Raw genomic sequence first — 12,836 nt, forward strand, 5'->3', positions numbered from 1 at the left:
TGAAGCCTCTGAAGGATGTTTTATTTCAGTTTATTACAAACTTGTCCAAGTAACACATGCACAAGGTAAAAAATTAAATAGTACAGAGGAACTTGAAATGAAAACAGAGTTTCCCGTCCCACCCTCTTCTCTAATCCCATTTTCTAGATGCTTTTAACAATATCTATTTTTGGATCTTCTGGTGGCTAACTTACTACCTTTAAATAACATGTTTGAACAATAATCTCTTGACTTATTAACTGTAGACAATCTTTAATAATTCACCCTTACAAAAGATAAGAATTTAACGTACACCATCTCCACCTTTCCCTGCCTGCCCTTCTCTAAATGTTTGATAGGTATACCATTTTTAATTCTTTTGAGGGTCTAACATATAGCATCAGCCAGGACACTAACCATATAGCTGTGTTCCATTAATTGAAGACAGGGTCTGTTCAAGCCCACTTTGAATATTCAAGTAGCCCCACTCTTCCTTCTACTTCTCTTCTCCCAACTAATTCAGTCTCCACTTTCCTGTGCCTCAGCTGGCTGATAGCAATTCAACTTCTCTTCTGGGTAAAACATTTAGCCTTTCAGGATTTGTTCATAGGTGGATCCATACTGAAGATCTCTAAGTGGCATCTACATTATTTTGGCTATTAAAATACTTTTTACTGAGTCAAGTGGAAGATATACATGTTCCTGCATTCCCAATGTCATGATGCCTGTACTATTGGAAAGGAAACTTACCTACTTACTGCCAATGACCAATCAAGTCTCTTCTCACAGTCCACGAGTCTTTGAAATCCTATCTCATTTTGTTTTCCTTCACAGTTGAGCCTAAATTTCTTGATGGATTGTTTGTTTATTTTTATTTTTTGTGATAAAAGACTGCATGTCCTCCACATTTCCAAATGTCTCATTTACTCAGTATTACTCTGGCACATTCTTCTCAGAGCCCAAGGTTGTGTTCTTTTCTAAAGTGAGTCTATTAGATAACTACCACTCTAGACGGAGACATCCTGGGTGAGGTCCACTGGTGGCCAGGTCCTCTTTCCTCCTCTTTTTTTTTTTTTTGGACTTTCATCCTTCTTTTTTAAATGGAAAACTTCCTTAATAAGGGTACAAAGGAGAAAAGTAGGTTTTCTATAAACTCACCTGTCAAAAGACATCTTTATTTTTACATTGCTCTCATCAGTCTGCCCTATATGGAGTTTTGGAAACAAAAGTTTTCAAAAGGAAACACAAGTAAGCCCATTGCTCCCTTGACTTGTAGCATTCAGCTGACATTGCCAGGCTCTTCTCATCCAGGTTTGACTCGGTTGTCTTCCCTTCCCCGGGAACTCTGAGTAAGTTCTCTTTAATCCTACCATTCCAAGTTTTCTTAGCACTGTACCTAGATGTAGCTGGTATTGGGTCCCCTCAGTCTGGTATTCCTCAAGTCTTTCTTCTTCACTCTTCATTTGTGCTATTTATATCCTGTCTTCTGGGAACTCACAATGGTTAAACAGTGATTGTCTATTTCTCTTTCCTTCCTTCCTATTGTTTGTTATTTCATTTTGTTGCATATATCAGGAGATTCATTCTACTTCATTTTCCAGCCTATCGGTGAAATATTTTTGGCAATCTTATTTTGCTTTACAAATGTTCAGAATTTTCTCTTAGTATATTATCTTACAAATGCACCTCAAATCTCTCTGGAGAGATGGTCAAAATTTTAAGGGTTTTTTTTCCCTGTATGAACTTTGTTTCCTCTAGTTTATAATACTTTTTCAATCTTTTTTCATCTAAGTGGTTATTTTTCTTATGAGTCTCTCTTGGAAATTCCTATCAGAAAACACACATTGAGAACCGTGCTAACTATTGTCTTTTTAAAGGACTCCTGTTTCTCTAGCAAATCTCTGCTATGACTAGAAGTCCTGGGTATGTGAGTAGGGGACTCAATTCTCAGAAGAAAATTAACAGACAGGCTAGGGGGCCATTTACATCCACAAAAAGAATATCATCTGGAGCACTAATTCTTCCCTCTCCTCAGGTGGTTTATTTGATTCCTTTATTCAAACAACAATAACAAAGACAGCTTCACTAGGACCAATGGGAGATTTTCTGTGTTCTATGTACAAGGGTTGGGGCAGAATAGAATGGGGGTCAATTTATAACTGGTACAATTATTTAGTAGCTAGACTTTCCTAGTGCTCAAGTCTCTTTGGGGTTACGGTGGTCAGATCTGTGTATTCTGTCTGAAATGTGCCTTCGTGTTTCCCATTCATTAACAAGCTTCATTTACTTTATCTCTTCCAGAAATGTGTTGAGATCTTCTCCAACCAAATGCTTTTAGATTCCTTTGCTGCATGGTCTCAATTCTCTCTTGCATTCCTTCACTTCAGTTTCAGTGGGGCCTAGGAAAGGAGGGAAGACGAACTTACATGTTTAGTCCATCATCTTACTTCGGGAGTACCACTGGAAGTTTCAGACAGGGGAACAGCATAGATAACTTGATTTAAAAGATCCCAGGCTCTACTGCTGAAAGCAGATTAAAGGGGTGGGGTGGGAATGGAAACAGATTAAGGGGAAGGGAATGAGAATGGAAAAAAGCTTATTCTAAAAGATTGAGAATCTAATTTTCTCTGAGAACATGAAGCATCTGGGGCTTTGGGAAATCAGGTACTTCACTAAAATAGCCCGTGACTCAAAATCCAATAAACCAAAAACTGCTTTCATGTACCCAGGGGAGAATGACAAGCACTCTGAATAACCAGAACCTAAGGAGTTGCCTGATGCTAATGGCTCACTCACACTTCTACCGGGAGGTGCTTTAGGAGCCTGTTTTAAATTCTTCCTCTCCACTGATGTTCGGGAGAATCAGAGACTTTTTGTCCTGCTAAGGTTAGATAAGGGCTAAGTATGAAGAGTCCAGGCTCTGACAATCTGGAATATAAATGTTCTGCATTGCTGGCTTGTTTCTTAATTTGTTTATTCAAAGCACCACAATTATGAATACCTATTCTGCAATCAGAATGCTTGGCTTCAAAATCATGGACCTGCAATTTATTAGCAGTGGTATCTTACATAGTTTACACAATCTCCATAAAATCCAGCTCTCTTATTCATAAAATAAGTGATAATAATTTCTACTTCATAAGATTATTGGGGAGATTAAATGATATACCTATATAAGGGGATGAGTATAATGCCTGGAAACACTCAATACCTCGTAATTGATAATTATTTTAAAGATTGAATGTTTCTGTTCAAAATGCCTAAATGATAAATATACATGAAATAAATCTAGAATTGAGAAGTTGCATGGTAAATAAACACACACACACACACACACACACACACACACACACACACACACACGCACGCACAAATTTTATAGTCTGTGCATTCACTCACTGACAAGCTATGCAAATAAAATAGATTAGACTAAAATAAATTGAAAATAAGTGGGAAAACTGGTTACGCATAACACAACATCAATCCTAGAGGTAACACTCATTAAAACCACAAAAAGATACTTTAAATGAAAATGGGGAAAACCAAGAGATCTTTGAATGTGTAGTAATTAAATTAAAGTTGGGTTAGCTCTGTGGAATTATCTTGTCCCAAAGTGAAGTTTTCTAAATGCGTGTAATCAGTAACCCTTGACAGCAACTATGTCTTGAATCTCACTGTGGAAAAATAATAAAAGATTGGTATCTATTGTTTGCTAAGGCTAAACACTATCTCATGATTGTTCTGGTTTTTGTCAAGATCTCTAGATTTTATCAAAGAAGAAATTTGAGCTCAAGGAACTGGGTAAAGGGATCAAATATAAGTAGCTGTGAAAGACAAAAGAAAAAGGACTGCATTGTGTAACTAGGTGTGGCTGTACACATCTGTAACACCAACACTTGGAGGCTGAGGATGAAAAAATCATTGAGTTTGAAGTCAGCCAGCCCTGCCTAAATAGAGAGGCCTGGTCTCAAACAACCATCAAAAATAACTCCATTGTGAGTTTAGAATACTTCCTTTAGATTCATAAAGTAATATACCAAAATAATCTTAGAGGTTGGTATGTGTAGTGTAGGATAGGGTAGGACAGATAACAATTATTTCTTTTAAGTTTGTTTAGTGTGTTTGTGTGTGTGTCACAGAACACATGTGGAGGCCAGAGGACAACATACAAGAGCTGGGTCTCTCCTTCCACCATGTGACTTCTGAGGATTGAACTCAGGTTTTGAGTCCTGGCATCAGGTGTCTTTACCCACTGAGTCCTCTCTCTGGCCTTCAGTAACAGTTACACACTGTCTATCTAAAAAAAAAACAAACCTATAAATGATTTTGAAGAAATGACAGATGCTCGAGTAGACAGATGTGTTGTACTCAATTCAGGTATAAAAGTGTATCCATGCATTAGACATCACATGATATCTTGTTGATATATGCAGGTTTTATATTTTCATGTATCAGTTTAAAAAATTAAAAGGCTGTGATAGCATCTGTTAATACCACCTAAAAGTGAAGTCTGGCTCTAGAATAATTTTGGGTTAATTAGGTAATAAAAATGCCAAATGACATTTCCTCAATACCCTCTTACTGCTGTAATCACTTTAGAGGCATTGTAAAACTCAGTTCTTCCAATAATCAGATGCAATAGATCCGATTTTATAGAATGAGATCATAGAGTCATGGACAAGTCAAGGATCTTGCCAATAACATAGAAATGGTCAATAAAAGACCTACAGTTTGAGTACAGGGAGTCTACTAAGAAAAAGGGTGATGTTAACCTCTGAGCTGTGAAAGAGAATGGGTCAGCATGAAATGAAGCAACCCTTTAGTTATCAGGCACCACATAGTTCACACGTTTCTTTAAAACCATCAGTCAGACACTCCATGACCACTCCAAGAGGCAGAGACTTCTGCACCTATCCCGAAGACATGGAGGCCAAGGGAAGGATTGTCCTCCATGGTTCATCAAGACAGACCAAGGGCCAGCACAGAAACAAATGCCCAAGCTCCCAGCACTGGGCAGGGTCAGAGGGTACCTGACAACTGAGAAGCAAAGGGGTAGAGCTCATAAACACAGACAGGCCTTATTCCTAAGAGATTCTGGCTTCACTTTGTGCCGTGTTCTTAACCCACTTCCTAGAGACAGGAGTCAGGAATAAGACACAGGAGCAATGATTTAAGAAGACAAAGCCAGAACTTTTGAAGACAGAGGTAGAGGAATAAACCCCCACCTCTGCCTACCTCCCCAAACCTCTCTACCTGCCACCTCGATGGGCACTCCTTACATCTGTGTGAGGAGGTACAGTTTCATTATATTTTCCTTCCACTCAGGCAGATAGGCTAGGCTGGTAGCCACTTCCTTGTGGATGGGCCAGGCCCAGGACTCAAAGAACGGAGCCAGATTCTTCTGCACTTGCTGGGAGAACAACTTCACCCACAGATTCATTTTGTCGGCATTATCTGTAGGCGTGTTGGTCTGGCTTCTGTACTCAGTGAAGAGGCGAATAAATGGCTCCCAACCAAAGGCCTCTTGGAGCTGGAAAGGGAAAGTTCCAAGTAGGTGAGACATCCAATCTACCAAATGAAGGCCCCCCAACACACACAAGTGAAGTTAGTCAGTTCAGTCTCCTAAGTGTTAGTTAGCTTTGCATCCATCACTGACCATTTTGTGTGCTGGCCTCATGCGCTCCTCTGTCATTTACTGATCTTAAGGAAAGTGTCGAGGACAGCACAGCACTTGGCAGACCCTCAGTGAGTGGCAGCTGCGGAAGCAGCTCCAATGATCAGTGCTTCCCTCCACTGTCACTGCTCATCTACTCGTGAGATCATGAAAAGAATAATGTGATAAGAACACGGGGATTTAACACTGGGTGGGGTGGAACAATCCTCATTATCTCTCGCAGTTGTAAGGTTAAATTCTAATAGCTTGGAAATCCCCACAACCCTCATTCGTCCTAATACTAATTCACAAGGCCACTAAAAATGGCCTTTGAGGTAGAAAGTGAATCAGGTAGAAGTCTATACAGTCTAGATAATTGTAACAAAGAATGAGCTCGTTAGAAGTGTTAGAAGTCGTCATCCTCTGGGGCTATTGGAAAGAGCCCATGCTTGACAGAGTCATAGGGCGTGTTTAAAAGTAACCCTCATGAGACTATTGGAATGAAACCATGCTATCTACGGTCACAGGGCTTTGGAGCTAAGGGGCCCCTTGGTAGTTGTTACAACTAACCTGTCTTTACTTCATGGATGAGCCAAGTAGCTCATGTGAGGAGAAAGTAGCAGTGAGCATGGACAGTGAAGGATATGAACAGGTGGAAGAACCAGAATAAATCATGTCGGGCTTGAATCCAACATGATGTCACTCCCCCCACCCCACCCCCGCAGTGATCTAGGGACTGATCTAGGTACTGGGGCTGAAAACTGGGGCATAGAAAGACAGTTCAAAGGCAAGGTGAACCTCCAGACCCAAGGCAGAAAGGAGTCCTGGACTGCCTACATACAGTGGAATCTGTGGCAAGGCTAAACCATAGCAAGGAAGAAGTATGCTCATCTAAGGAAAAATTGGGTCACAACCCATCATAGAATGTGTGAGGAGGGTGGCCTGATAGCTTTGAAGTAGGAAAGGTTGGCTTCAATCATCAGTATGCCTGGCTTTAAAGCCGCATTGAGTAAAGTGTATTTGTAGTACTCCATGTGCCTCAACCAGATTTTAGATTTCTCAGTGCTATGCTCTCAGTGCCTCTCTCTGGGGGTGTGGTTGACACTGTGAAGTCAGTGCAGGGCTAAGCACTTTGTAGGGTCAAACAAAGGATTGCACTGAGAGGCATCATTACATTATCTGTTATCCCCAGACTCTCTCAGGGTTTCATATGGCCGAATGTGGGAAGCAGATGGAGTTGGTAATCTCCAGAGTCACTAGCTTATGAGTTAACCATGTGGGCTTGGTGGCCCCACTTGTCTTACCACCTCCCAGTCTTTCTCAGTACCTGTAAGTATGTTTCCAACGCAGTCCAGGCAGTCCAGTTCTTTATATTGGGCCCCTTGCTTAGGTAGATTCGGACTCTCTTTTCCCGAACAGGGGGCCACAGGGCAATGTTGGCACGGCTTCGAGGTATGCCCAGCACTGTTTCATGCACATAAACACACCACAGGTTGCAGGTGGCTTCAGTAGTGTGTGGCGGGAACTCCCACTCCTGCCTCTGCTGGTTGCGGCCCAGCTCATGCACAGGGCCCCACAGTCCCTTGGTCCTGATGAGCTTCTCATTGATGAGCTCCTGCACTGACTCCAGATGGCACATGATGGGATACCCTGCATGCATCCAGCCTGGAGATGCAGAAGAAAGAGGATAAGGTGAGAATCCTCCCACCTCATCATGAATTCTATCTCGGAACTGTTTCTTTTCCAAAACACACAGTAGCCCCAGGCTCCTTCTAACACCCTACCGCTTCAAGAGGTCATCCAAGCCCAGACACTCCCAGGTTTTCCCTCTGCTCATTTTGCAGTGACATTTTCATCTTTCTTCTGACTTGAGCCCTGGGGGAGTATAGGTTGCTAAGGCCCATATATGCTGTTATTGGAGTGTCCTATTTTATGGGGCAGGGTGGTGGTGGTACCCACGGGAGACTGTGTAATTTATAACCCTTTCTCAGATTCTTTGAAGATGCCTCTGCCCCACTCCTCAATATGGGATTACCTACATTGACACCATATTACAGGATTTATTTATGCAATGTAAAAATGAGGATCTAGAGAAATTTCCATGGGGCTTCCTTGTTTGTACCCACCCCCTTTGTTCAGGCTCCTTGGTTCATTTTCAAATAGCTCTTTGTTCAGAGTCTTCCAGTAATCTCAACTAGGTCAAGGCCTTCTACTGTATTTTCCCACTTCTTAAGATTCCCTGAGGGGAACCTAGCAAAGCTCAGGGGACATCTCTTGACTTCTTTGATGACATTTCTTGACATGCTAACTTAAGCTACTATTTATCTTGATATAATTTCTCCCCTTTCCATTTAAACCACAAGAAATATATCTATAAGTCTTGCTAGCAAAAACATTTTTACTCTCTGTACCTTCAAGGCTGTGGAAAGAAGGAAAGTACTTGAGGAGGTGAGCATCACTCAGAATACCTACCGACTGAGATCTGCACATCTGCCACAATCCTCTGTGGCAGACGCAAAGGGAAGGGCTCGCCACCCAGCCTCGCCACAGCCTTCATCACCTCGTCCCAGAGGCGAAGCAGGGACTCGGGATTCTCCAGAGCTCGAAGATTTGCAGTTGGCACAGTCAGGATGAGGTTGTTGGTGGCCAGCTCTCCCCACGGACCAGGATGTTCCTGGAGACGCCTCTTCCATTCTGCCTGGGATGTTTCCCCTATGAAGAGAGGCAATAGACTTTGAACTGTCCTCTTTCAAATCCCTTAAGTAAAAACATACTTACAACTTGGGCCCCAGATGAGAATCCCAAGATGAAAACCAGTGACATCCCTTTTCTCCACCCTTCTCGGAAGCCCCTATGGGTATAATTTGATTTTGTTTCTTGGCGTCAAAGCAGAACTAAGAAACCAACCACCTCCCTCCACTGGCCTACCCCTGTCCCCTGTAATAAATAGCCCCAGAAACTTCTTCATTCTTCGCATCTGCCACCTCTCACTGTGCACCTTGTAGTGCTGACTTACCTAGCTTGAAGTATGGAGCACGGACAGCCCCCTTCACTGTGATGGGCACAGACCCCAACTTGCTATGCTGAGGCACGATGATATAAAGGAGACCACCCCAGAGGCAGGTGATCGATTTCATGGGCTTGTCTAAGCAGCATCTGTTAATCACAAGGGGGCCTCGGAACAACTTGCTGGCCCTGGTCAGGTCATCAGTATGACAGCCGATTTGTATCTAGAGCAGAGACATCACCCTCACAGTCACATGAGTGATGGGGGTGGTGGTGGTAGAAGAGAGAATAGGAGGCAAACTCAGGAAGGAGCATTAGGCTATGACCCCATGTACCATTGATGATATCGTGTATGATAGTCATGAAATCAGAGCATTTCTTGAGTTCATATGCACTAAGTTATGAGGTAGAAAGTAAACTAATATTCACCGACTGAATGCCTATAGAATGTCAGGGAACCTTCCATTGAGGTCTCTTAGTCCTCACTCTATGATATAAGTCAAAAGAACAAATTTTAAGAGCAGAGATTGGTATTCTGAGGCAGGATGATACAGAGTCCTGGGCTCCAAAATGTGTCACTTTGATATATTTTGTTATATATCAAAACACAGTTTCCTCATCATTAAGAAGGGAAAAGTGTTTAAAAACTGCCCTGAATTACCAGTAGGGCATTATGCTGACCCCATACAATGCCAACTGGGACAGCAAGAGCATTTGGTGAGCTGGGGAGTGGCCTTACCTTCAGATCAGCAGAGGCAGCATCTTCAGGCAAGGAGACCTCTATGACTTGCCTTCCGGGTATATAGAGTCCAGTGCTCATCCAGCAGTATCGTGTGCCTGCCAAAGCACAGGAAGGGCACTTTATCTCTGCTTCATTCAGTGCTGCACAGACCCCATGGAGCCAACCACTCATTTCCCCGGCCTCAGTGCTGACTCTTCCAAACACTGCTCAATACCCAACCCCTGTCTTCTTGAAGAGAAAGACAGTGAAGGATAGCAATGACCCTCTGCAGGTGACCAAACTTACCAACACCACAGCAATCTCATGTCCCCGTTTTGTTGATGCACATAAAACTAAGCTTTCATCCTCCTGCCATACCTCGATTGGTGCAGTTGACATCCACGGTGATGGGAGACTCTGGGGGGCGCAGATAGGGGCTGCTGTACATGTCTTCAATTTCTGGAACTAGTAGTGAGAGGTCACTTCCAGAGTGGGCCAGACCTGTGGCCAGGGAAAGCATGGCCCCCCTACAACAGTCATTGATAACAGGGTTTTCTCGGGTTGCCACTGGGAGCCGATAGCGGCTCAGCAGCTTCCGAAGGAGTCGGTGCACGGACATGTAAACAGGGATCTCCTCTGCAGGAATCTGCAGGAAAGCTGCCCCATCTGGTCCCAGCTTGGCTAGCCAGCCCTTCTCCACATTCCCTCTCTTCCTGCCCATTATCACCTCAAACTCTGCCAGGGTCGAGCGGAAGTGATAGGTCCTTACTCCTGACTTAGGGGTGCGGAATGGGCCTGGGTTGAGGCTTTGGCTTGTGATACTGATGCCAAAAGGGTTGAGGAGCAGGTTTCCTGGGAAGCGAGCCAGAGGGGACACTCCTGGGTTCTTAAAGGCCCACCACCAGGCTTGGGCTCCAACGAACAGCCCGCCACCCTCTGCTACAAACTCCTGCAGCTCCTTAACCCCCACGTCACTCGTGGGTTCAAAGCAATAGACACTTGCATCACTGGTCAGCTGGGGCTCAATGCTGGTGTCTATACCCCCTACTGCAAGCAGACCACTTAGTGTTCTTAGCTCTGTCTGAACCACAATCTTGCCTTTGCGGCCCCCATCCAGCCAACGGACAGCATTGAGCAGAAATGGGCCAAGTTTACCCACAGTGAATAACACCTTATGACCAGTTACAACCACTCGGCCCCGGCCATAGCGGGCAGCTGCTATCACACACCCATGGTAGGTATCTAGCCCTAAGGGAAAAGCCAAAGCCCCATGCACTAGTAGCTGGGATGGGAAACAGTCCGAGTTGGTGATGTCCAGATCTGAGATGCCACGCAGAAGTTCACTTCTATCTTCTGAGAGATCATCTTCACAACTGCAAAAGACACACATACACTCCTGATTAGAGGGACCACTCTGCACACAGTCCCTTGAACACTGCCTGCGACACAAGAGCACTTAGACTAATATTGTTTTTTTTTTTGGGTGTTGTAGAAGATTTGGGAGAAGAGAGCGGATGAAAATTTGTTGGAAAGGAGACACAAGATGTCACCATTAATTCTGTTATGCTCATTTTCAAGTCACAAATTCTTCAACGGAAACTGCATAGAAAATCTGATATTAACTTAAGTTCATGCTTATTCCATCCATGTCTTCCAGTACCCAAAGAATTAGGTGAGACATCATGTTTTTAGTCTTATAATGGGTCTTGTTTATACATTTCACACCACTAATTTGACAGAAGAAGAGTCTGTGAAAAGCAGAGTTAGTGGTGCCAGTGAATAGTCAGTATCTCAGAAGATGGAGTAAGAGGCAGTCATTAGTCTCAACTCTCATGAGACCTGTGGTCCCTTAGTGGGAGGGAGTACCACATCCAGAACTCCACCTGTCCGTAGTTTGCCCAACAGGAGTGCTGCATGCTATGGCGTTTTGCTCAGAACCAGTGTTTTTCCTATGCATAACCCAACCCCTCCCACCATGAGGACCTCAGGCTCCCTATAAACTCCAAAGTGAGATTGAACGCTGATGCTTAGGATGACCTCTACATGCTTGCAATTCCAGAATTGAAACTGTCACTTCTGTTAGGTGTCAAGCTACGGTACTCACGTGTCAGGAGTCAGGTCAGCATAGAGGTAATACAAAATGGGTGTCAGATAGACAATGGATTTTCAGTTCCTGTGCTGTACACAGCTCAGGAAATTTTGCAGGGAAACTGGGGCCTTGTTGCAGGCTGGCCCTCTCCTTCCTTGAAGCATTAGCCACAAAAATGATTAACTAGCTCTCCTGGCTCTGATTTTACTTCTCTTTCACAGACTAATCTGAGACGGGACAGAAGTTACTAAAATAAAGATAAAGTAGTAATATCACTGGATCTTGTACAGGGCACAATCAGCAAACTGGGAGAGGGGGTATTTACAGAGGTCACAACATAGATGGAACCAGAAGAATCAGAAACCTATGGGAACAGAAGAATCTGGAATGCATATAAGTAAGAGAAAATGGAGAAACAAAAGGGCCAGGATTATCATTCATTTGGGAAAATACATCAGAGGAACCAGTAATGATCAGCCAAGAACTTCAGTGCACTCTTCAATGGACAAGGTCACTGCACATCACAACATATGGATGGTCAACAGGTCTACAAAAAGGTGCTTGCCACCACTACTCACCAAGGAAATGGAAATCAAATCCACAGTGAGGAACCTCTCCCTATCTATTAGAATGAGTATTATCAAACTGTCAAAAGATACCAAGTCTGATGAAGATGGGAAGAAGAAGGAATTCTTGCACACTGTTGGTAGGAATGTAAACAGGTTTAGGAAGTCCTTGAAAATCTAAAATAGAACTACCACATGACCTAGCTAATCCTCCATTGAGTATGTACCCACAGCAAATAAGATGAGAGACTCTCACGCTCCTTGCAGCATTTTCACAATAGCCAAGATAAGAAGAAAATCTCAGTGTGCTCAATGATGAGAACATAATTTGTTACGTGAAGTTTTAGTGAGGATATGACTTCATTTCTTTTGGGCAATATTTAGGAAGGAGATGGCTAAGATGCTACCAATTTTTCCATTTTGTGGTCTTGTGCATTGTCATCCACAGGCAATCTTTGCCTAAGGCAAGGTTGCAAGTGTTTTTCTTGTTGTTTTGCTTGTCTTGTTTTTTTTTTTTTCTGTGCTATCATTTAGAAGTTTTTCAGTTTCTCTTTTATACCTGGGTCTAGACCTGTTTTTGAGTATTATATGAACTATGTTAAGGGTCAGAGTTCACCTTTCCCATTAGGGTGTCTAGTTGTTCCAGAACTATATGTTGAAAACACTGTTTGTGTCTAATTTATTTTGGTATAATTGTCTCTTCTCTTATGTTTAGTTTCATAATTTGTGTCTATCAAGAAGTCTATTTCATCTGTGCTGAACAATTTTCTGGCATAGATTGTATCAGTTCCCTTATTACCCTGTTAATATCAGTATACCCAT

General features: G+C 43.0%; 1 protein-coding gene across 6 annotated transcripts in view; it reads right to left on the minus strand.

Moving 5' to 3' along the window:
- LOC128098287 (TRPM8 channel-associated factor 1) overlaps nt 1-12,836 on the minus strand; it is a 74,236-nt gene continuing 61,400 nt past the window's right edge. For 4 of the 6 annotated variants that reach the window (XM_052719224.1, XM_052719223.1, XM_052719221.1 and 1 more), the window contains 7 exons: nt 9,738-10,732; nt 9,378-9,475; nt 8,649-8,862; nt 8,105-8,344; nt 6,960-7,297; nt 5,259-5,509; nt 1-2,378 (listed from right to left, as the gene is read on the minus strand). In XM_052719224.1, the coding sequence (XP_052575184.1) occupies nt 2,369-2,378; nt 5,259-5,509; nt 6,960-7,297; nt 8,105-8,344; nt 8,649-8,862; nt 9,378-9,475; nt 9,738-10,732 (2,146 nt within the window). In that variant the 3' untranslated portion in view covers nt 1-2,368. Of the gene's footprint in view, nt 2,379-5,214; nt 5,510-6,959; nt 7,298-8,104; nt 8,345-8,648; nt 8,863-9,377; nt 9,476-9,737; nt 10,733-12,836 lie in introns of all 6 variants that reach the window. The other 2 variants (XM_052719225.1, XM_052719226.1) reach the window with 2 other exon arrangements.

Source organism: Peromyscus californicus, unplaced genomic scaffold (assembly GCF_007827085.1).
Source record: "Peromyscus californicus insignis strain IS unplaced genomic scaffold, ASM782708v3 Scaffold_6__1_contigs__length_162567912, whole genome shotgun sequence".
In the NCBI taxonomy this organism is placed as follows: Eukaryota; Metazoa; Chordata; class Mammalia; order Rodentia; family Cricetidae; genus Peromyscus; species Peromyscus californicus.